Source organism: Mycteria americana, chromosome 5 (genome assembly GCF_035582795.1).
Source record: "Mycteria americana isolate JAX WOST 10 ecotype Jacksonville Zoo and Gardens chromosome 5, USCA_MyAme_1.0, whole genome shotgun sequence".
Lineage (NCBI taxonomy): Eukaryota > Metazoa > Chordata > Aves > Ciconiiformes > Ciconiidae > Mycteria > Mycteria americana.
The window spans coordinates 60,624,852-60,651,116 of NC_134369.1; the positions used below are offsets into that span (position 1 = coordinate 60,624,852).

Below are 26,265 nucleotides of genomic sequence, written 5' to 3' on the forward strand. Positions count from 1 at the left end.
CATATGCTACTAACACACTCACAATAAAAGAGGATCAAATGCACATGAAAGGACAGGAAGCAGTTAAAGAGTATTTAATTTCTCTTTCGCAGATCTTTGTTACATAGGTACTTAAATCAGAGGACACCTTTGCCTAGGGATACCCCTGTCCATCCTTTTTGGCTGGGAGACCTTGTCTACATTCGAACTTGGAAAGACGAGCCACGAAAGGGAAAGTAGACACAGGATGGCTTAAGAAGATTTTACATGGTTTAGGATTCTCCCTAACAGGAGGGTTACAAAATCTGTTATGGAATTTAATTATCTTTGTAATAATTGCAATAATGGTTTGTGTCGTGTTTGGATGTTTAAAAAGTCTATTCGCTAGACAAATATCTCAATCTTATGCGTTAGTTGTACAAAATGGAGTGAGACTTGTTGAAAAATTGCATTTTGGTAAGTCTCAAAGGGGGGAATTGTTGTAAGCATCAAACGTAAGTATACAACTCACGTAAAGATTGATGCTGCTATAGACATCCACTGTAGAGCCCTACCCTATCTCCATAGGAACTTATACAACGTACCTTTGTCTAATAAGCAGGATGTGGCTGCCAAAAAGCAGAAGTGTAACTGATGCATTACGAGTCTAGTTAGTAAACCATGAAGAACCGCTTAGATGTGCCAAAAAGGTAGGAAACTCGGGGAAAGGTAGTTGCGGCAGGGGGAGATCGCGACCCCCGACTCACGGACCACCTACCCCAATTAGACCACCGACTCCAATGATGGAGTTGAAGAACAACGACTAAGCATGCGTACTAATTTACATGCTAGGCGAAGGGATTTTAACCAATCAATCATTTAATAGAAGAATACTGCAGAGGTACTAGGAAGTTGCATATGCTAATGCTTTGTGTATAAAGAACTGTTAATTTGAAAGCTGTGTGTGCTGTCTTGGGACAGACACCCATATCTGCGCAAATATGCAATAAAATACCTCTGCTCTGGGTGAACATTGGCATTTTGCACAGCGGGTGAACGAACCCCGATTTTTGGGACAACACGTTCACTGAGTAACTTACATATTTGTGCTTCAGGCTGCAACTTTTCCTTCCCAGCTGTAATTTTCCCAAGGTATTCTACAATTATAACCCTCTATGGCAGCTGAAATATGAATGTTCTTGCTTTTTCCTGTCAGTATTTAATGAGTGGCAGACGCGGTCTGTTTACATAACTGCACTAATGGCCTCATTGAAAGTGAAACCAGGCACGGGTTCCTGTAAGCCGTGTGATTTTCTCCCTGTGCAACCCCGAGCCCTACAGCATCAGTCCCTCCCCGAGACTGACGGCACCGCGGCTCTCTGGAGATCCTAGGAAAGCACTAGGAAATTCAACATGTACTCTTGCTTGCGACCAGTTAATCTGTGGATAACTGACCCTTATTAGCTTGCTCTGGGAGCAATCTGATGTCTACCTGGTAGGACTGAATAGAGGGGGTTATAGGGCCCCCTATTTCACTACTTGAAGGGCACTGGACATCAAAACTAGGGCCAGCTCCATCAGATGACTAAATCAGAACCTAAAAGGGTAGGAAGAGAGGTCAAAAATAGAGTATTAGAGTATGTGTAAATTAAGCCTTCTAAAAATTAAAAAAAAAAAAAAAAAAAAGAGTAAAATCAAAGAAGTTTGATACAGACTTTTATCTACATTTTTATTACAGTGAGATGAACCAAATATGAACAAATTGAGGAAAATGTAATGAACATTGCCTGATAACATTCTTAGACATTCCATGCATGCTTTGCAAGACTGCCTTGTCTTGACTTTTAAATACCTCTGGGACATGAATTGTAATTACACAGATTTAGGAATTTGCCAAGACTCCTCTGAGAAACTATGTAATTTCAGAAGCATGTTTGTAAGAATCTGACAGAGTACTTGAGTAAGGTGCTTGCTCAGTAAACAAATACTAAATAATTTTGCTATCACTTTCCTTTCTAGAACTTTCAAAACAGATTTTAATTGCTGTGTTATAAAATTAGTCCATATGCTTAGTTAGAATAGAACACGCTACTGTTTCTCCTACAGCATATTTCCCTTTCCTGAGTAAATGAAATAAATCTTGCAGGACAGATCTGCATATAGTATTTTAAAGACGAAATTTGCATTATGAGTTTGTAAAAGCCCTTTAAAAGTACATTTAAGTCTTACATTTTATGTATAGCTTAAAGATGACACAGAGTGGACTTCAAGAATGGGAAGGTCATCATTAAAGTCTACAGTAACCAAGAATTAGTTTATTTACTACTGGATTTAAGAACCTGTTTTTCTTTTCTAAGAATTGCTCCACCACTTTAAAAAAAAAAAAAAAAGCTTTTCTAGTGGTTGTTAAACACTTGTTAGCACTGAGATACTATGTCTGTGGGTTACAGAAAGACAGTCACTGGTAAACATTTACTGTAATACATTAAAGTCAATGGCATTAGATTAGTGATGCCAGCTCACGTAAACTGTAAAGAAAAAGACAAAAGCTAAGCTTTGCTATTTTCAGCACGAGTTTGAAACGCATGCAACAGGACTAAACTCGCCTTGCATTTTAGTCTTTCCTTGGTTCCTTGTACAGACATAAACTAACAGGGGCACTTCGTATACAACTTGGCAGACAGGCACTTCCATTTCAGAAATGCAAGGACATTGCTGGAGAGGATGTGTATGCTGTGTTACAGAACGGCTACTGGTGGGAAGGCAGCGGCACCAGCTCCAGGCAGCACAAACAGCCCAGCATGTTCTCATGTACTAACAGGCTGATTCAAGGTCTACTGAAGTCAGTCAGAAGTCTCACCCTTGAAACTGCTCCTTCAAGCCAAGTATAATCAGCTGACTTCAAAGGTTTACAGTCAAATTAAAAGGGTGCTTTTTGGGTTTTTAATCTTTTTTTTTTTTTTTAAAGAATGCTACAGTCAATATATTTCCACTAGGCCCCGCAGTACAGAACCTGTTAAAGTTTAAATCTTTCACACCTCATTCAAGTGCCTGCCTTATATTTTTAAATGGTTTGCAAATAACACAGGTGGGTATTGATGTTGTAGCAAAGGTATTTTTATTTGATATAGATAAGACTAAGTTTGGGCTAGCAACTTTCTATGCTATATAAATACAAGACAGATCTAACAGTTTGCATTCAGCAGTGTACAGATTAAAACAAATTAGCTAATAATTTGAATTTTTCTTCCATAAATCATAGCAAAGACATTGAAGTTCTTTTTAAGAAAGGAGATAATTAAATATTACATGAGGTATTTTAACAAAGTATATTTTCTCACCGGAATACATCTTAAAATAAGTACCCCTAGTTTAAATGACCTGGTGCAGTAAAACAGAACAGACAGTACTAGAAGTATCCCTGTGTCCAGCAACTTCATTTTCACAGCATGATTTAACACTTGGTATTTTTTATAACTAGAAACTAAAATTTGCATTTCTACACTATCTTCCACCTGAGAACATGAAGGAGCTTTACAACCTTGTGATAACCTCCTCCCTCCAGAGACAGTCAGACCAGTTAAAGAGCTGCAGAAACAAAAGTACAGTGAGATTTCTGCAACTTGCCCCAGGTCAAAAGAGGAAGACAAAAGCAAAAGCAGCCTGATATTCTTTCTCCCGTGTTCAACTCACAGATCTCCATTCTTTCTGTATTGATACCAGGCCTAAGTCACTGTCTAATCTACTTTGTAACATTCAGTATCTTTTTGTGCGCAGCATGTTCCCAGTAGCCCAAAAGGACATGCAGTCTAGTAGATCAAGGTACACAGGACAAGAAAATGGAGCTACTAGTTATTAGTTTGCGATATGACCTCCTACCAACATATCTAAAACAATTTACAAGTTAGGCTTTATCATCAAAATGGAAGTTTTATTTATATTTTCAACATTAAATACAGTGTTGTGCTGACAGACATGCTTTTCTGCAAGACTGGGAAATTCTGTCTTGTATATTCTGATTTTAAATAGATACGAGTCCTATTTTAAACTTTTCCTGTACTCTGACAGTCACTGTAATTAACTCATTAAAAGCAGTATTTATAAAGCACTGATTGCAGGCTGTACATAACTAGGGAGTGATGACATACAACAGACAACAATTACTTGGGTTTGGTTTATCAAGTGGTAAGTTACATATGCATTTCTTCAAAATTCAAAAGCTAGCTTCCGTGGAGTCATGAATTGCTTCACCATTTCATCTGTGACCTGCTTCCGTCTCTCTTGATGAGCTGCTATCAAGGGCTGCAATGTTTCAATAAGAACCTTCTTCAGCTCCCCCGTGAGTAATTCCCCACTTGTGTATGCCTGTCAAGAAAATGTTGATTGCTAAATATGGTGTTATATGGAAAAAGACTCAGTGACAAGTATTTCTTTAAAAGCTTGGCCCTAGCAAATACAGATTTGGATCTCTTAAATATAAGCACATGCCTTAGAAGATCATGTGGTATCACTCTAAAAATGTAACTTGCAAAATTTCTTGTTGCCTTTTAAAAGATTAAGACAGCTGGGCAATTTCATATGTGACAAGTTATATGGACTGAATAGGCTACATTCACAACAATTTAACTGGGAAATCCTGTAATTATTTGCAGGAAACTCCCCAGAATCCCAGTTCAAATAAACAGTCACCCTAAGCTGTTTTTTTGCAATAAGAGGTACAAGTTCTCATATTTTTCTCTCACTGCATTTGGGTAAGAGATTAAATGTGATTAAAGTATCCTTTTTATAGAAAAGACACTCATAATCTACGGTCACACTAGCAGTCATATTCACGGTTGGTAATTCATTCAATTGCTCTGATACTGAAAATGCTTTAGCTAGAACCACAGCCTAACAGCTGACTGGTTCAGCCCTGCTTAGAAACCATGGCTGGGGCAGTTCAGCTATGATTTGAAATGGCAATAAACATGATAATCTTACCTCCCCTTGTCATCAAGCCATTTGTAATACCAATTCAAGGTGTAACTGTTGCTGATGCTCACTCAGCAACAGTAAAATACCTTAACAAGAATGAACTGAATTGTAACTTCAGTGGTGGTTTTTGGGGGTGTGTTTTGTTTGTTTGTTAGTTTGTTATAAAAACACCAATATTGCTTTCTCCGAGTATCCACTTCTGAAAGCTTCTTCCTCTGGTACGATAACTGAAACAGCTCCACTAATGCCGCTATAAGTAGTGACTTCATGTTTTCTAATCTGGTTCTGAGACAGCATTGCAGCAAGCTGCTAGCTGTGGTCTAGGCTTTGGGCTCTGTAGCAGAGTTAGGCCGATACTGTTGCAGTGGTTGGAGACTAATGGAAAACAGCTCAGTAAGTCAAGTGTGCTCCAGATTTGGAGGAGATTGGTGACAGCCAACATGGCTTCACTAAGGGCAAATTGTGCCTGACAAATTTGGTGGTCTTCTATGATGGGGTTACAGCATTGGTGGATAAAGGAAGAGCAACTGACGTCATCTACCTGGACTGGTGCAAAGCATTTGACACTGTCCCACACGACATCCTTGTCTCTAAATTGGAGAGACATGGATTTGATGAACAGACCACTCGGTGGATAAGGAATTGGCTGGATGGTCGCACTCAAAGAGTTGTGGTCAACAGCTTGATGTCCAAGTGGAGACCAGTGATGAGTGGCGTTCCTCAGGGACTGGCACTGGTACTGGGACTGGCACCGTTTAAAATCTTTGTTGGTGATGTGGACAGTGGGATTAAGTGCATCCTCAGCAAGTTTGCTGATGACACCAAGCTGTGTGGTGCAGTCAACATGCTGGAGGGAAGGGATGCCATCCGGAGGGACCTTGACAGGCTTGAGAGGTGGGCCCGTGCAAACCTCATGAAGTTCCACAAGGCCAAGTGCAAGGTGCTGCACATGGGTCAGGGCAATCCCAAGCACAAATACAGGCTGGGCAGAGAACGGATTGAGAGCAGCCCTGAGGGGAAGGACTTGGGGGTGTTGGTTGATGAAACGCTCAACATGACCGAGCAATGTGTGCTTGCAGCCCAGAAAGCCAACTGTATCCTGGGCTGCATCAAAAGAAGCATGACCAGCAGGTCAAGGGAGGTGATTCTCCCTCTCTACTCTGCTCTTGTGAGACCCCACCTGGAGTACTGCATTCAGCTCTGGGGCCCCCAACATAAGGACATGGACCTGTTGGAGCGAGTCCAGAGGAGGGGCACAAAGATGATCACAGGGCTGGAGCACCTCTCCTATGAAGACAGGCTGAGAGAGTTGGGGTTGTTCAGCCTGGAGAAGAGAAGCCTCTGGGGAGACCTTATAGCAGCCTTCCAGTACCTGCAGGGGGCATATAGGAAAGCTGGAGAGGGACTTTTTACAAGGGCATGCAGTGACAGGGCAAAGGGGTAACGGCTTTAAACTGAAAGAGGGTAGATTTAGATTAGATATTAGGAAGAAATTCTTCACTCTGAGGGTGGTGAGGCACTGGAACAGGTTGCCCAGAGAAGCTGTGGATGCCCCGTCCCTGGAAGTGTTCAAGGCCAGGTTGGATGGGGCTTTGAGCAACCTGGTCTAGTGGAAGGTGTCCCTGCCCATGGCAGGGTTGGAGCTAGATGATCTTTAAGGTCCCTTCTAGCCCAAACCATTCTATGATTCTATTTCCATGAGGAATTTACAACAGTCTGCATGGGGATTAGTAGCTATCCAACCCTGGTCTTGTGTGGGAAAGAGTAGAGGGCTGGAGAAGAATCTGCAGTTCTAGATTTTCTTGCAGCTGTTTCTAGCAGGAGAAGGCTGATAAACCAATGTGACGTGGGTACTATCAGCTGTGGATACTGCCTCCCAGAGAATGCATACTGGTTAGTATTGATGATGATCATACAGCTGAAGGAAGTGAAACATCTTGCTACCACCCCAGGGACAGAAGTCTGCCAGACGGGTTTAAGGAAAATGCCACTTATATAAAGCAGTTTTTGCTTAGGATCAGTGAATCAATTCCTCATAGCTGTTACATTTCTTGTGATAAGAAAAAGCAAAAAACCAGCAAGCTTTAGACATGAGCTTTTGTAGTTTTGCAGAGTATTTGGGTACCTTGCACACAAGGAACAGGCAGAGTGTATTATACAATTAAAACACTAATCCTAAGGTGGCCTCATCTGAAGGTGGGGGAGATACTGTCCTACACAGTGTTGGAGATCCTTGTGAAAATACTAGGGAATTCTTTTATTATTATTATTTTTTTTAAAGAAGAGATAGATTGCCCTGTGAGAAAGAAGAACATTGCAAACAAACAAATACAGAGGTCTTAATACTGAAACTTGCAAGGGAGGGAGAGCACAAGAATAACAACACAATTACCTTCCTGGTTCATAGGAGCACTTAGTTGCAGCTTTGTCAAGGACTTAGTTACAGCTTTGCCCTCACAATAAGGAATGAATAATATTATTTTCAACTTGGCTACTTACCTGCTTCAGTTGTTCAAGCCTGTCATCATCTTCCAGGAAGAAAGTCAGGTACATAAAAGACACGTCAACATCACAGTTACCTCCATACTTCCTGTGCTCTTCAATAGTATCTCTGCCTCCCGAGAAGGCATGCTTGTTAATCTGAAACAACATAATGATGTTATGGAATAATTTCTACTAAATTCTGGATTACTATACTGTAAACAGAGGTGTATCATGATCCTACAAATTCTATATTAAGGACTAGCTGAAGGGTGAGTGGGGCAAGCTAATGCAGAGCCTCAAGACTGAAGCAGGGAGGCAAGAGGAGGTCATTAGCATCCAGCGGGGAAAAATGGCTATATACATACTCCTCAGACTGCATAACCAGAACAAAAATGAAGCAAAAATTAAAAATAATCACCCAAGACACAGTAAAAAAAAGTTTTAAGTCCCTTTTGCTGAAGCTGTTGCCTGTTGGATAGAATTTGTACTTACAGGAAATGTACTTCATGTAAGGGGAAAAAAAAAAAAAAAAAAAAAAAAAGATATCCACTTCATCAAGAATTTTGAAAGTGACATTAATTTTGAAAGTGACAGAGAAGGCATGGAGAATTTTGAAGAAATCCTAAAGAGAACCTAGTCTCCTCTTTTCAGGGAAAAGGAAAACAAGAGAAAGCAAAGTTAAAGATTACAAAACTCCGGCTAGAACAGCTAAAATTAGGCAAATACCCAATTGTCCAGTCTAAAAATGGAATACTTGCTGACTCTCCCCCACTCTTTTTAAGCATAGCTTCCTACGGGCAGATGAACTATACTGGTGAATAGATGTACCTGCTAATCGCATTCTCAGTAAATTCAGAAGCCACTAGCCTATTTTAAAAATGTATACATGTGTAGAATTCTCGGAGGATGCTAATCTTCCTACAAATTTAAAGAAAATAAATTTCCAGGAAGGGGGGGGGGGTTAGTATTTCTGAACCATAAGCTGAGCTTTCATTTGGCTCTTGTATCTTTTCAGATATCATCATCAACCAGCCAAAAGACACACATGCATTTGAAGTAGATTTTTTTTTTTTTAGTTCGGGTATCTAGGAACAGTTATATATTTACAATTTCTGAACATTCTTACTATCTCTATGACTGTCTAGTGCTTTTTTTGAATCTTTCTAACCACCACGTTAGAAATGATGTCTTGTGGCAACGAATTACATACAAAAATAATGCACTGATAAATATCTTCAGAAAATAAACTGCCATCTGTCACATTACATCTATTCTTATACTGTAGGACACCCTGAATAGCTGTCTCAGTATCTGTAAAACTAAGCTTTTACATATTGTTTTGCACTTCCCCTCACTTCTCTCCTTATTAGATTTTGAAAGTCTTTGTATAAAATTTTTTTCTATGTCCCTCATCTCTACAGTTTGTCTTCTTACTAAGGTGAGAGGGATTAAATACAATGTGCCAGGTGAAGGCACAGTATTGTTTTATACAAAATGTTTCCTATATTAATCTCAAGTTCATTTTTTATATATTCTGGCACCTACTCATTGACTGAGGGATTAAACGATTTATCTATAGCGATGCACTGATCTTTTCCCTGAATTAGTACAGACTTAGAATCTAAACAACAGTTTCTAGGAAAACAAACAAATAATTGAGCTGTAATTTGGTGTTAATAGGTGAAATAAGAATAGTTTATTATAACCTTGCCATTCATCTCCTTGGATTTCCCAGAAGCTTCTCAGCCTTTCCCAATATCTAGTAATTCTTCATCTTCTATTACCTCATTACTTAGCAATGTACTAGTGATCTGAAAAATGCTGTAAGCAGTAATTTTTTTTGTGCAGCAGTGGCACACTCTTTTTAACCTTCATCCATCATCAGAAGTCACCTTTCCTACTCTATTTTTTAATTTATTGGCCATAACAATATTTGGTCTTTCACTCAAGCTCTGTTTCCATAAAGACTTGTTTCTGATGGGCATCAGAAGCTGAAATAAATCTCCATTTGTCCTCCATTACTCAATACTTTACATTTACTTTACATTATGTTCAGAATTTTATCTTTATAGCTTTTATATTCCAAGTAGCTAGAATTATTTTGTTACTTTTCCAACTTTTTTTTCCAACAGTTTAAAGATAGCTGAAATAGGACTTCTTAACTGGACACAAGGCATCTTGGATCTCTTTGCAGATTACTAGCTACTTGCCAGGAAAAACAAAATGGAAGAATGTTACCAACATTGCCACTAACCACGTAACCTCTGTTCTGATATTATAGGCTTTTTTAAAAAGCAACTGTGTAAATGTGCAAATAAACTGGAATTATTATAATCCAACACATGAAGAATTCCAATTCTTCAAAACAGTACTGTTTAATCAGTTTCTACATAAGATAATGAATAGTTATGAGATGGCTGCAGAAGAATCTGATCTGTACATGGGTTTGTCAACCATAAGAGAATTGATCCAAGCCCACCCAGCAGAAACAACATATACCTCTTTTTTCTTTTTTTGAGAGAGAGTTATTTCATGTCTGGTTATCATGCCTATAAATCCTTTTCCAAAGACTGAGTTTTATTTGTTTTTTTAAATACCACAACACAGGTGAACTTTTGCCAAACTGTATCATCTGACACTGGATAAGAGGGATTTTCCTTTGAGCTAGAAGGGGCACTAGAAATTTACTCAGATAGGAGAAAATACATTCTAAAAATTAGGTGAAATTCAACATAATATTTATTTGTGAATTGGAGGGAGGAGTGCATGGCAGCAGCAGATCCCCAAGCAGCAGGAAAAGTCTGACCTGTGTTGTAACCGACACTGTGCAACGCTTAGTGCTCCCAGCATGGACAGGCAGTCAAGAGAAAGAGCTGTTTATTTGATTTACATCATGGACTGTCAGATTTCAAAACTATGGCAACATAATATTTATTTTTAGAGCATGAGCCTCCACAGCTCTTATTCTTACACCACTGCTCTGCAGATATCAGATAAACAAACACGATATTTTGTACATTATTCTAGCTAATGTTTGTACCGTTAGACTAGTTGGCAAGGCAAAACATTCTGTTTGATAGTCTAGCTAAATTTGTGTAATTTGGTCAATTCCTGAAAATGCTTTGCCATGAAATGTATGGGAAAAAGGATTCAGATATGTTCAAAGAAAACATTAAAAAATTGCCGTTGTAACTGTGAGGACCACCACTCCTTTGTGTTATAAAGCTTTGCGCTCTCAAGTTTTGCAGGTCCTTACCTTTGTCTTGATTTGTTTGGGTGTATCAGTGAGGAAGATGGAGGAGTTCGGGTCACTAGCACTCATTTTTGTCTGTGCTCCTTGCAGGGCTGGGAAGAAGACTGAATGCAGTAAGGCTGGTTTAGGCTGTCCAATTCTAGGTGCTACATCCCGGGTCATTCTAAAATAAGGGTCCTAGAACAACCATTAACAAAAGCACAGAATAAAGAGAAAAATGGGATTTAAAAGCTGATTAGTGCTGACTCATTCATGCCTTAAAAGGTGGTCTCAGAAAAAAACCAAAAAACCACAACCAAACAAACCACAAAACATTCCAGAACCTACTTCCAACCCAGTTCATCCAGAGGAACAAACAAACAAAATCCCTTTTTTTCATTTCTATAGTTTTGCTGTACACTCTGATTCCCACAATTAATAGGCATATTTACAAAGATTTACATGAATTCAAATAGTTGTGAAACCTATGCTTAGTACTCCCAGAGACTGATGCAGACTAAGATGCAAGCTTCCTCCCAAAGCATTTAACAACCGGCTCAGATTCTGAACTAAAACAGTGATCAAGCTGGCAGTGCAGTGCTGATGATCTGACTTAAACCAACTGTAATAATATTACTACATAATATAGTGGCTGATGAATGCAATTACATCATCTTCCAGTGATTGTCCCTGTAACTAAAATAGCTAAATATTCAGACAGTGCAGAATTTGATTCCTAGAAACAATACTTATTTAAAGTAATGATGCTACCACTGTCATTTGTAGCCGATGTTCTTCCCACCTCTCTATACAGATCTGAATTGTTAAGGTTCTGCAGCCTTTCTGGCAAACTATTTCAATGCTTCTTTATTCTTACTGATAGAAGGTTTTCCCTATGGTTCAATGTAAATCTCTTGTTCTGCAAGTTAAGCTCATTACATCTTGTCCTAGTTACCATGGAGATGGCCAAAAGGTTCTTCCTACTCCCATGTCAGTATACTTTTGCATAGATTTTACTGTCTTTGCTTTCATAGATGTCAGCTCACTGTGAACTGGGTTGAGATCAAGACAGATCCAAGACTGGCGAGAATGAGTAACACATGAATACATGATCATTGGGTTAAGCCTTCATCTTTGTCAGGACACAGCACAACATCCTTTTATCTATTCCAGCTTCTGCCCCAGAAAAGTGCTTGCAGGAAAGTCTTACAGATGTTTCAGTATACAACCATGAAGCTTGAATGGTACATTACAAAAACAAATCCATGAAAACCAAATTAAGTAATATGATTTTCTTACCTGATCGATAGCACATGGGATAAGACACTGAATGTTCTCCTTGCCATTGAAGATCTGTGGAAATGATGAACTGAAGGATGGAGCAGCTTGAATAGCAGGAAAGCTGATCTTTCCTAGAAAACAACATTTGGAAAAGCTGAGAAGCCAATATAAGCAATGATAAATAGCGATAACTTTTTGAAATGTGTAAAATGCACAAGTGTATCATTCAGATATGCAGTTGAAGACCAGTATCTACCTTTATCGAGCTGTGTTGCCTTATCTGAGGAAACTTTTTCATCTTTACCTTCTATGACGTCAACAAACCTTCAGCTAACATAGAAACTAATGAAAAAAGGCAGGCTGTGATCACCAAGGTTTCAGAAAAGGTTCATCAGGACATACTCTCTTCATCATTGAACTATCTACCCTTGCCAGAAATACAATTGACTATATCATCACTCTGAGCTGCTAATTTTTTTTTTCTCTTTGTGAGAGAATGACTATAGAGCTACTTATCAGGCAAGTTCCTCTCTAAGATCTCAGAATCATTGCAATATGCATGCTGTACTCATGAAGCATCTCAGATGTGTCTAGTTTTCTTTTTTATACAGTGCTTAATCACAGGGTGACCAACCTGCTTCCCTGATCAAAATTCTTTCAGAACAGAAAGCAAATAGCAGATTTTTCCAAACATGTAATGAAGTCATTATCACAATACCAACTTTTATTAGAGCACTGTTAAAAACAAGTAGGCATCTGTTCCTTGGTTACAGTGAAGGCTGAAATGCTGTCACTGGCCCAATTACTGGTCAAAGAATGATGTTAGTGCTCAGGAACACCAAGGTTTGAATGCCACCTTTGACACAATCTTTTTTTGGCCAACGTTACAGAAACCTGCAATTGCAGTGAAGTAAATGGAAGACAGAGTAACCCAGCACCTTGATAATTAGGCTTTTGAGCGCTCCTTAACTTTTTTCATATATGTGTATGCACGTGTGTATTAATATAACTTTTTCTGAAGAGACAAGCTTCTATATAAATTTGGCATAGAAATTTCTAGGAGGCATAATTGACTATAGCTGCAATCACTATTAAAAAAAAAAAAAAAAAAGAATAGTTCTTTATTCTGGGCATTTCAACGTTGGTGTTTTGTACTTTGCTGTTACTAGGCCAAAAAGGTAGATATCATGCTAGAACTTTCACTGTAAATTGTTTTCTATACTGACAGAACCACAATAACACCCTCTTAGAATCAGCCTAGAAACATGGATCTTCTTGCTTTTTTTATCTGTTTCATAATGACAGGTACTAATTTCTTTAAAATTACTTAAATAGTGCCACAGAAAGTGAAAGCAAGCATCACTTCCAGTAACTTGTATTATTTCCTACCAATGCAATCACTGTCTGTAAAGCCAAAGATTCCTTTCACTTGGTTAAATGTAACATGCTTCTGAACTTTAACGATGTTTTTGTAGAAGCCGGTACTTGTCCTGTGAGAAAGAAAGTGGAAAAATAAAACAAGAGCAGCAGGAGAGTGTAGGTAGAAACTTTCACTCCAAAAGCTGAGAATGTCAAAAACCCTGCAGGATTAAATCTCACCGTTTTGGACATTTTGTGGCCCACTGAGAATTATTTACAAACAAGAATTTTACACCTTGAAAGTTTAATTTATTCCTCCCTGCCCCCAACATTTACTGCAAACATTTTTTGTCACAATTACTTGTCTAAATCCAGAAATATTTTGATCTGGAAATGGTGCCCAAATGCCTCATGGAGCCTGACATTTACTTATCCTTATGCTTCTCTGTGAACTCAGGCAACCTGAAGGAACAGATCATGTCATCTGTGTTGCTTGGTATCCCCAGTGCATATCCCATGCAGGACACTGTGGTTCACCAAAGGAATAGTAGCTCAAATCCTCCAAATTCTCATTTTCTACAAGCTAAGTTCCCTGGTTGGACTTTCTCTGTCACCAAATACAGCAGCAGCATTTCCAAATCAAAAATAGCTCAGCAGCTTCTTCCTTTTTTATTTCTGCTGAAGAGCTGAAGCAAAAGAAGCAGCAATTCTGACCTACCCTCATTCACCTACAGGACAGATGTGTGTCTGCAACTTTTCTAAGGCAGGAAAGTCACGGGAGTGAAAGGAGGGAAAACTGCTTTGTAGGCTCCACATTCTGGGGGCTGTACATTATACAGTTTGTCTCTAAAACGTATGTTCTCTCATCCAAGTCTTTAAGGAAGCTCATCACCCCACACAGAAGAAAAAAGCCCACAACTTCAGTTCTGAAATCTGCCATAAAACTTCTTTGTTCTGATAAGGCAGTTCCAATAGGAGTTTATTTTTCTTAAATCTGCTTTAAACTTTACTCAAAGTTCAAATAATAATCTTTCATGCTGTATCATTAAAGTAATTGACCACAACAAGTTGCTGAAATGCCTTTCGTTAATGCAGATAAAGTGTAAACACGTCTCAAAGATTTTGACCATCTTAAACAAATCAATCTGGAGGTTTCTTGGTGGTGTAGGTATTTTTACAATTTAGCTGGTTTAATATATTTTTCATAATTTAAATTTAAGCATTGCACACACAAGTATTTGTTCATATGTTGTACAGAAGAATGACAATAGTATATATATAAAATGTTAGACAGCAGAAAAATTAGTAAGTTTCTATTTTAAGTGTTGTAAAACTTACCTTGAAGCTTTCAAATTTAGATACATTTATGAAAACATTGCTGGCTGTCAAAGTTGGAGAGAAAATACAGACACTTTTTTTTCATTACAACACCCTAAAGAAATTTATACTTACCCCAAATAGTCTAAATCAGAAAATATAAAGGTTTTATTGATGTCAAAACCACATGCAATGATGTCTTTTGCATTTTCTCTAGCATACTCATATGCCTTCTCAGTTGTTAAGTCCTTCCAAAGGTATTTCTCATCATCAGTTAACTGTATAACTAAGGGAACATCAAATACTTCTTGCAGCCACCTAATAAAAGCAGAAAGATTTTATTTCAAAGTAAGTTAAAATGAAGACATAAGTCATGCAGCTAAAATATTTTTATACATTTAAACAAAAGGATATAAAGAGGTCTGCTTCTCTTTTCTTTGAATGCATATGCAGTTATGTTTATGTGAACAGAATTAACCATTTTATACAGCTTATAATGACAACTTACCTGGAAAAAAGACTCACACTTATTGTTTCCTGCACATATGATAGCAGTCACCATTTGCAATGGAAACAGAATTCAAAGAGACTTTTTAGTTCTTTGAGTCCCATTTCTCTGTGTCCTGCTGCTGCAGGCACCACATTATACAGTAATGTTACTGAGTTGCATCACAAACTCATTTTTAAGAAGAACAAAAATTTTAAAGAATGCCACAGGGCTGAGGGTGCAAGGAAGAGGGCTTTATGGTGATGCAGGGATTATGACTCTTTTAATGAAAAAGTAAGATTGCATTGTTTAAGCTCATTAATATTCACCTCAAATAAACAGAACTCCTTGCAATGTATCATTCTGGCAGTTCCATAAACAGTGTTCAACATTGCCTTAGAGAAACATGTTTTGATTAATACAAATGGTAGAAATAACTTACTTTGTGAATATAAATGGAATAAGATGACCAACATGCATTGCCTGAGAGGACGGCCCTCTGCCTGTATAAAGGTAAAAGGACTTCTTATTTTCATAAGCATCAAGGATTTGGTCCATATCTCTAAACAAAAAAACACAGAAAGCATGAGGCAACTGTTCAGGAAGAAACATCTACAGCAAAAAGCTTCTATTCAAAATTTGAGTGCTTTTAAAGCCAAACATATTTATAAATAGAGTATGTTAAGTGTCCTAGAAATGAAAAGGGTTTGTTTGTTTGTTTATTGAATTTAAGAAAAGTGTTGTCTCCTTCAGTCTCCATGAAAAAAAAAAAAAAAAACTCAAAGAAAAATTAAATTATGCCATGAATCATGCTCAGGTACTTATTTGACAAGTGCTAGCTGCCATGGGTCAAAAGCTCATGCATGCTAACAATTAAACAGTGTAGATGACTGGCAGGCTGGTGCTTAAGATTAGTCCCTGAGCCTTTTTTATGTAACAATACATTTGCATACGTCCACAGGCCATGTGGACCCTTGTTGAAATCAGCAGTGACACCATATAAGCCCCAGGGATCTTTGCTAAGCCATTTCCTCCATCTGGCTGCTAACATAGAGTCAAAATGGAACCTGTACAAAGCAAAGATTCCCTGCACATTTCTTCTCAATTTGGGATTAGTGAGGACATATCAGAAACTGATACAACCAACGGTTTCAAATGTTGCCAGAGTAAACCAACAGTAGCTGTTAATTTCAAATGACACGGTTTACCTTGGTGTAAAAGAACATGGTCTTTTGCTGGTCATAGGTTTCTCCCAATAATGCCCACAGAAAGTCTACCTAATTGGACCTTTTTGAATTTTAAAACAAGAAAAACTCACCTGTGAGAAAAAAAGATTCCTCTACGTAGAAAGCGGTGAGGTTTTTGCCCAATAGCTCTTTCTATTCGATTGATCAGATCTGTGTCAATTTTACTGCTGCCAAACCGAACTATAATAACAAAATGTAAAAAAAAAAATAAGAATAGCATAGCTGCAATCAGGTCTTGGCTTTACCAAGAACATACTGATGCAGCCTAGATTAAAAAGGACATCTCCTTCTTCAAGTCTCAGGTAAAATGGCTAGATTTTCCTGATTCTTGCCTGGAGTCCCAGCAGTTGCCTCTGATACTAGGGAGGCCCAGTCTATTCACAATCTGTAGTAATGCTCCATCCATGACTGATTTTAATCGCGGTTTCCTTATAGCAGGACTATTGATACTCAGAACAAAAAACATTCCAAAGAAACATATTTAGCTCAGTAACTTGGCCTCTGTAAGCCATAGGATAAAAATGCGCTGTGAGGCTCTGAATGGTCTATCTTCATGGTATCTAAATTTTCTGCCCTCAGATCACATGGTTTTTCACCTTCCAACCCCAAATACTCTTCTGCAAACTTCATTCTTCTTTTATATGGCTATGATTACAGACATTGCTCCCCTCAAGAGGCTTGAAAAGGTAATGCATAATACTCTTCATTGCAATCAAGTAAGACTTACTACTTGGTGGTTTAGGAAATCAGCTGATGAATAAAACAACACTTTCAGATGCTGTCATTTCATTGAAGAAAGGTTTTGACAGAGTGAAAAAGCAGTATTTTTTCCTATTCCAAATAAAACTGAACTGGGGAAATCTTTTATTTCTTCGGTAAAGCTTCCTATACTGCAGTCCCAATTCTTGGACCTTAATAAGCAGGTCAATGGCTCCATGATTTGGACTTGATCGAAAAAAAGCTAGATAAGAATCTACTCTTTGCTACTATTCTGCTCTATTCAGCATTTGAACAACTTGCACTATTAATTGTTGAGATTACCAAAGAGAACAAAACAGAGACTCTGGATGTAAAATACATTTTATATGTATATAATATCTACATCCAGCTGTTCTGAGTATTTTATTAAAAAGAGACTACACTGGCAAATTCCCTGGTTATATGACACATGTCCACATGGGATAAGCACTTAGGGTCTTCCTAGCTGTAACAGGAAATAATCATTTCACAAGAACATATGCTTGACAAATTTCAAATATCTTGAGTTTCCTAAAGAAACTAGAAACAAAAATTCATTTTAAACCATTCATTATGCAGCTAGTAAACTATAACTTACATGACTACTATACTTCTGTCCTGTGGAAAATACCACAACCACTTTGAATGCCCCACATAGAATCAGGTTTACTTTGAATTCCCTCCTTATGCATGTTCCTGCTTCTAAATTTTCAATTTCTTTACGCCAAAAGCAAATAACATTAAAAGCCTTCCTGCTGGGATATTGTAATTAACTGAAATGTCCTTCCAAGGACTACAACTTCCTGCTAGAGCAGGTGAGCTTCTAATGTTACATCCTAGCACACGGTAACAAACCTTAGCTGGACAGCATAGTAGTTTACACCACTGGACAACAGAGAGAGACTGATTCCAGTTGGAGGCAGAGTTCTCTACCTGTGTTGGTTGTACTGCTTTGGGAATTCAACTCATTTTACAAAGAAAATTAACCCACGGGGGCAGCAAGGAATATTGAGCACGCTGGGGTAATTTGAAAAGCTGAATATCCGGACACCCTGGGCTTATTATACTAGACTAATCACTTCCCTGGAAAAGGGAAAGGATAGAGGCCTTCCAAACCTTTACAGCACAGGTTTTCAAAGCACAGCCAGGAGGCTATTTTCAGTCTATCAAGGCTTTTCATACATCTCAAAAAGGACTATTTAAAACCATGGCCATTCTAATCATTGAGACTGCAGTGCTCACAAGGGATTTATGAGGGATGGGACAGAAGAGTCAGACCAACACGTACCCTGGAGCACCGGGATGCTGAGAAGCCCTGAGTACAGGGAGTTCCTCTCCTACATGCTGGCTGAAAATGGGGATGTGTGTTTAAGTTTGTTATGTGAACTACTGAACTATTTGTTATTTTGTTATGTGAACTATTCACTGAACAGCCTTTCACAAACAAAAATCAGGAACCCCCACTGAAGGAAAGACTCAATCTTGACAGGAGAGAAAAGTCATAACGAATCCAATTTGAGCATCAACTTGGAGGTAAGCATTTCTGCTGTTCCAGATCCTCTATGCCCATTTCACTTTCTTCTAGAATTACTGGTTATGCACAGCTTTACTACAAGGCTTTGTATATAGTCTGTAAATTTGAAGTCAGTAGGAATTCATTACTAAATGGGAAGGAAAACTAGGCCTATTATGCACCATTATCCATTAAAAAATGTCACTAAAAGAGATGAATGCTGGTTCATGATTCAGCAACCACTGCTTTAATCCCTATGTTTTCCAAGCGTTATCGCATCTGCTTGTCCTAAGCACACCTTAACTACTGAATTAATTTCTTCCTAGCAAATAAAATGTATTACAAAATGGCAAAATAATTATAATCTGGACAAATACTAAAAAGACACCAAATGAACATGAAAATGTTTTGATTCAGCAGAACAATAGCAACTGGTAAGAGGCTAATCTTACAGAAACAGAAAACATGAGAATGCCCCAGACTAACTGGGACTAGCCACCCTAGAAATATTTGTGTGCTGTCACAGAAAGTGATTAAAAGCTCTCTGATATATAGAGCACTTCACTGGAAATGTGTAAATATCTTTATTAAACATTCACAGAATGCACAACTCCCTTTTCTTTGTCCATCTTCATCTTTCCCATTAAAAAATTGGATAATTTTTCCCTACTTATTTCCTCTTATTCCTCTTATGGGGACCTTCAATACATTTTAGACCCTCTATCCACTAAGAATCTGCCTTCCTAAACAGCTTCTGACAAGGACAGTCTCCACTCCTTAACAAGCTTTTAAAAAAATTCCTAGCATGCTTTTGATCTCTAGTGTTCTAGCTTTTACCAAAAGACAGCTTTCAACATGTTGTACGTAAGAAGTCCTGGAGCTGCCATTTTCAAAAGCATATTTGCGTTTGCTGAAAATTTATTGTGTACTTTTCCTCTTTGCCATTGCCACGTTATATTTGCATACAGAAAACTAATAACCTACTATTTGTTATACAGTAACTTTACTGACCAGGCCAGTCTCAATAATCTTTGAACAGTCATGGCAACTGAGAGAGGTTCCTGGGAGCTGGAAGAAAGCAAATGCCACTCCCACCTTGAAGAAAGGCAAGAAGGGACTGTAGAACTACAGGCCAGTCAGCCTCACCTCAGTCTCTGGGCGTGTGATAGAGCAAATAATCATGAAAACCATTCCCAAACATTATTTAAGACATGAAGGTCACTGGGAATAGTCAGCATGGATTTATGAATACTAAATCATGCCAGACCAACTTAACAGCCTTCTATGATTATATGACTAGCCTAGTAGACGAGGCGAGAACAGTGGACATTGTTTATCTCAACTTCAGTAAGGCTTTTGACACTGTCTCCCATCTTATTCCCATAGATAACTGATGAAGTCTAGACTAGATAAAGTGGACAGTGAGGTAAACTGAAAACGGGCTGAACTGCCAGGCTCAAAGGGTTGTGACCAGCAGCACAAAGTCCAGCTTGAGCCCAACATTAGTCATGTACCTGAGGGGGTTGATACTGGGGCCAATACTGTTTAACATCTTCATTAATGGCGTGGATGATGGGACAGAGTGCACCTTCAGCAAGTTGGCAGATGAAACAATACTGGGAGGGGTAGCTGATACAACAGATGGTTGTGGTGCAATTCAGAGGGACCACAGCAGGCTGGAAAATTGGGCTGACAAGAATCTCATGAAGTTCACCAAATGGCAATGCAAAGTCCTGCATCTGGGGAGGCATGACTCTGTCCACTGCTACAAGCAGGGGGCCAACTGACTGGAAAGCAGCTTGGCAGAGAAGGACCATGGCGTCCTAGGGTCTGGGTAGACAAGGAATTGAACAGAAGCCAGCAATGCACTTCTGTGTCATTGAAAGGTCAATGGCCTCGTGGGCTGCATTAAAACCAGTGCTGCCAGAACATCAAGGGAGGCAATCCTTCCCCTCTACTCAGCACTGATGAGACACATCTGGAGCACTGGGTCCAGTTCTGGGCTCCAGTACAGGAAGGACATGGACATACTAAAGTAAATCCAGCAGAAGGCCATGAAGATGAAAGGCTTGGAGCATCTGTCATACAAGGAGAGGCTGAGAGAGCTGGGATTGCTGAGCTTGGGGAAGAGAAGGTTCAGGGAGGATCTTATCAATGTGTATAAATATCTGATTAGGGGAGGGGGGGGAGTAAAGAAGATAGCACCAGACTCTTCTCAGTGATGCTCAGTGAAAGGACAAGAGGCAATGGGCACAATCTGAAATAAAGGAAATTCCATTTAAACATAAGAAAAACCTTAATTTTATGCATATGGTCAAATATTGGAACAGGTTGCCCAGGGAGGTTGTGGGATCTCCATCCTTGGAGATATTAAAAATCCTACTGGGCAAGGTTCTGAGCAACCTGCTCTAGCTGACACTGCTTTGAGTAGGGGAGTTGACTAGATGATCTGCAAAAATGCCCGCCAACTTCAACCATTTTGTATCAATGGCAATATTCAGCTCACTGAAGTATCAGCATGGTTAGCATACAAAGCTCTCTCACTCATCCCTCTGCTCTTTGCTCATGCCCAAACAAACAAACAAAATCTCTAGGGATGTTCACGTCTAGTACTTAGCTAATAGAACCTTTCTTCCAAGAATATCTTTAGGCTGTTTTGTTCTGTAACCATACTTAAGTGCACATATAGGACAACCATTTGAAAATAATATCCCTTTCAAATACACTGTGCTTTTAGCACTTTCATTTCTTCTATGTTTGAACAAACACAAACACACTGGCACCACCAGTAAATAAACAGATTACAGGTGGCACAAAAATTTCTTTTATGGCAAGACCTATTGGATGTCAAGTTCTTGGACAAAACTTTATTTTTTTTTTTTAAATGGGGAGGAAGAGGAGGAAGTTTATCAATAACAATCAGTAACAGTTTCACTTCCTGAAGTGGCTAGGCTAGCATCCTTCTCTGAAAAATTTCCAACACATCACTTAGAACAAGCAAAATGACTCATCCACAAAATTCCCCAATCCGCTACCAGTGTAAAGAAGTAAAAATCCTTCAGCCCAACCCAGCACTGTAGGGTAGATCAAAAGGCCATACATAAACACACATACATGAACAGTTAGTGGAAAAAAGGAGATTGCTGTTAGGCTTTAGTATGGCTTTAGAGAATTGATTTACAGTGAAGTCATGCTAGTCATTCTCAGAAAGACCTTGAGATTGTGCCAACACAAGTACTGAACTCTTCCCACTTTTCTACAAGACTTAGAAACACCCCCGAGAAAACAAAAAACCTTCTCCATACCTCCTACACAAGTAACAAGACGATGAGAGATCTTGTCTGTTTCTAGATTCTAACAATTATCTGTCTTCCTTCTCCCCCACTGACAAGTATTTTTCATAGAATCATATGATTCTAACACTACCAAGTCCACCACTAAACCACATGCTTAAGTGCCACATCTACACACCTTTTAGATACTTCCAGGGATGGTGACTCCACCACTCCCCTGGGCAGCCTGCTCCAGTGCTTGACAATCCTTTCAGTGAAGAAATTTTTCCTAGTATCCAATCTAAACCTCCCCTGGTGCTTTTCTTTACACACTTCTCCCTTTCCAACTTTTTCTTTCTCCTATTACCTTCTGCACATAAATTTGACATGATCTTTCAATAACATCACACTGAATTAAAAGAATGCTGACACTAGCAACTGAGCTCCCAAAAGCAAATATACGGTTACTGCCACATAAGGGTGTATGTTCTATTGTGAGAAACAAGCTACTAAGTAGACACCAGCAATGTACGTCTGTTAAAGAATTTTCACTGAGGTACTAAATATGGATTGAAGAGTGACAATAATTTAGGAAAAAAAAAAAAGGCAAAAATAGTAAAAATTAATTAATACTTCTCTCACCTGTTTCTATGCTAGACTCAAACAAGCTATAAAAACAGCAGACTATAAAACAAATAAAGAAATTAACTAAACCCCTGTTTCTTAAGTTACAAAACTTTACAAGTTTTTTAACATCCTCATCTAAAAAATTTTCCATTACACACGTTTTTTGAATGTGCTGCACTTTTTTCATCCCAGCCAGTACTTGGCTGCTTGATAGTGTGTCTTGTGAAGGAGTCATTACACTTACAGATTTCTGCATTAGTTTTGGATCATCCCTGCTCTCCCTAATTTGGAAGTCAAGGCAGATGCGGAGAGATGGTATGAAGAATCCTACAGCTTGGTCAGAATGCTCTAGGCTCTAGCTGTTCTGCATCACAGCCACTGAAGATGCAGACACTCAGACACAGTGTCTTCATTAACATAACTTCTAATAACAGTTCTTATGCTAAAAAACAAACTGTGAGTAAAACTTTTATTTTAAACTGAAAAGTTCTTTGCAAAGTATTTAAGTCTCCCATAGGAGACCCCTGCCTGGGACATTTTCAATTCCTACAGCAAATTCTTTAGACATGTGAATGCTAAGATTAGACATAAACTAAATGATACCTATGAGGGTTTTGATGGAGATTTGTTATGATTCCTTGCTGTTTGTGTAGTCATTAGGATCACTTGACATAAGTTTCTTAGTAGCAGTGAAGAAAGAGTTATACCTATGAGTTTGTCATAATCCACGCCTTTAGCATTTGATGTCTGCACAGTCCAGGGGTCCACAAAATCCTCATCCTCTTCTTTAGTTGTACCATTGTTTATTAATACAAGATCTCTTGGAGGCAAGCCTGCCTGATAATCTTGCCCTGTTGTTGTTTTATATGACAGTTTTAATGATAATAGCATCCTCACTGCTGCATCAATTTCATCCTGAATAAAGGAAAAAAAAGCTGTTTGACTTAACATACTTAAGATAGACAATTACATTAATGTCCCAACCCTTCAAAATCCTGCATCCATGCTTGACTTGAATTGCATTATTCATAACTTTAAGCCTTTATTTTACATGTCTGCAGCACCACTGCCAAAGGTAAAAGAAAAGCAAATAGCAGGTGACTGTCTCCTAACTGGCAGAATTTAGAGCATCACCATTGCCAAGATATTTAAAGCACCTCTGTCTCACTTTTCAATTTCTGCCTGAGGAAAAAAAATGCTTGGCTCTTTTTCAGAGGTATAACAAGCTTAAAATTTTAAGCACAAATTTCTAAGATATATAAATATAATATGAATTATTATCTAATTTACTTTACAATGCTTTTAGTGGCTCACCTTAAAATAATTTATTCATTACAATTCATTGACAGACTTGAAGACAAACTAAAACAAAAAGTTCTTTACATCTTTCATTGTTATGACCTTTTTAATACAAAGCTATTGTAACATCTCATGCAAGCAATAAATAGATCAACACTTTATTCGACTCCCAGTTTTCAAGGCTTACTCCCACAGGCAATAGAGTGAGACAGCCCACATTAAAACTGAGCTCTCTTTGCCAACATAGTGATGACAGAATAGGGAACTTGAAATGAATGGCAAATTACTAAATTATTTAAGGGAGATTAAGCAGGGACTGTCAGTACAGTTACAGGAAGACATATTTGCTAATGTGTACAATAACGCACGGAGAAAGAGATTTTAACAAAGAATCTAAACCAAGGGCAGAATACAAGTGACATAAATTTCACTTGAAAACCAAATACCCTGGATCCCATCATGTAGCATGGCAACTGGCTGAAGCAGACTTCTAAGCCTACGACTCTGTTCTTACTTCAGCAGTAACAACTTTGCTCTTGCTAGTGACTACCTTGCTCCAGGTATGTCCACAGTTCACAAAATAGACATAAGTATTTGTTAACAATTTTTTTTTTTTACTACAATACAAAATAGATCTCAGAACAATCATATTCTTCAGTGCTCTTAAAGACAGACCTAACCTGAAAAAGGATGGGTTCAAAATATGAAATAGAAATACCTTTGGTGCTTTTCCTGCTTTCAGTGCTCTGACTTTCTCTCCTTGTTCAGTTACTCTTTCAAACAGCTGAAGCGGACTCAGAGATTTCAAATCACAGTTTGCACTATCAGCCATTTTGCCAGACTGCAAAAGATCTGTTTATCGACAATTCAACTAAATTTAACGTCTTCCAATTCTTTGGCTTCTAGATTCAAAACAGCAGCAACAACAAGAACTGTAAGGCAAAAAACAGTGGTTTATTCTTTCATGTACATCTTGAAGATTAGATGAACAGAATAAGAATAGAACTATACTGACCCCATACCTAATTCTATTCATATCAGATTGATAAATGTGGAGACATTAACACAATGAGCTTCAGTTTCATACAGAAATGGACTGAGACTGACAAGAGTACTAAATAAATTTAGAGATCACTCTTAATGTTGTTTGTCTATGTATTTAACACTAGAACACCTTTTCAAAATCAAACTCCTGACAAAAGTAAAAGTAATTAAAAATACGTACGATTCAGAGCATCTCAGAACAGTTGGTAGAGGTTATCTGATTCGTGATTAGTTAATGTTTTTGTACTGCTTGATACCCTGTCAAATTCTGAATGATAATGAGATTTTTATAACTATCATACGGAATTTTGTCTTAATATATGTAAAATAGGACTTGAGCCCAAAGAAAGATATACAAGAGAAAAGCTTAGTCATCTTCTTTACTGCCTTGCTCCAGAGGTCACAAAACACAGATGATTAGTGAGAAATGCTGCTTTCTAAAGAACAATCAATCCTCAGGTAACCAATAGGCTGTAAATTCAAGGAAGTATTTGTTTCTCAGCAGTATGTAGGGAAAATAACCCTAGGATATGGCTTAAGATGATGAGATGGCAGAGAATAATAACACAGCGGTCTTCCTATGTCCAACATATATCTTGATCACTGGAGCTTCCTAGCACAGAGCGCGCCCATGCTTCCACAAACAGGCTCCTCTCCTAGGCTAACATCTATAACATTGTATATATTGACAATAACATGATCTGAAGGTTTCTTAGCAGTCTATTAATTAACAGCAACCAAGACTTTGGAAAACTACACCTGCATAGTTTACAGTACACTAACACAGAAAGTACAGAAAGTTAAATAATGCTGTTAAAATGTTAAGCATACAGTTTCTGTTATCAAATGCATTAAAATAATTTTCAGTCTACATCAGAAATTTCTTGATCTTTGTCCCATCAGTTATAATCTAAAATGTTACAAGCAAGCACTGCTATACTTAATTTTAATGAATACATTGAACACCTCTTAGTAATTTCCAAGACAGGAAACTCCTGTAACACGGATTGCATTGAATTAACTCATACTTTTCTACATATGCCTCCCATAAAGGTGACACAGCAAGTCATGGTATCCCAGCAATTTCTTCCTCCACTTTTTCTAAAATTACCTGATAAACTGTCTTCAGATAATCTCTGATCTAAAAATAGTGTTTTATTTATGTCTAAGAAACCTGGTGAATCTGTTATCAACCTGCCATGAGTGAAAACTCATTTCAACTGCAAAGGCAGAATTCCTTATTTTAAGAAATCTTTATTTTTAAAAATTATTAATGCTCAGCAGCTCTCTGTACAAAACGATGAGGTCTTTAGAAGTACATATGCTGCGAATAATTTTTTTTGTAAAAATTCAAGCATCATGTTGTTTAAATATTCAGAACCGAGGATAAACAAGCATTAACTTGATACAGGAAGAGAGTTTTACAGCCATTA

At 38.1% G+C, this 26,265-nt stretch overlaps 1 protein-coding gene across 2 annotated transcripts; it reads right to left on the reverse strand.

Annotated features, from left to right (window-relative positions):
• Positions 1-1,679: 1,679 nt before the first annotated feature.
• WARS1 (tryptophanyl-tRNA synthetase 1) lies at positions 1,680-24,737 on the reverse strand. Of its 2 annotated transcripts, none has more exons than XM_075503580.1 (10): positions 24,507-24,736; positions 23,197-23,404; positions 16,411-16,519; positions 15,535-15,654; positions 14,741-14,923; positions 13,319-13,419; positions 11,948-12,060; positions 10,673-10,846; positions 7,432-7,572; positions 1,680-4,323 (listed from the first exon to the last, which is right to left on the reverse strand). In XM_075503580.1, exons 1-10 carry the CDS (start codon positions 24,618-24,620, stop codon positions 4,165-4,167), a joined length of 1,422 nt encoding a protein of 473 aa, XP_075359695.1. In that variant the 5' UTR covers positions 24,621-24,736; the 3' UTR covers positions 1,680-4,164. The 2 variants fall into 2 exon arrangements, with proteins under 2 accessions (XP_075359695.1, XP_075359696.1); XM_075503581.1 differs by having other exon boundaries at positions 4,213-4,344; positions 24,507-24,737.
• Positions 24,738-26,265: the final 1,528 nt, after the last annotated feature.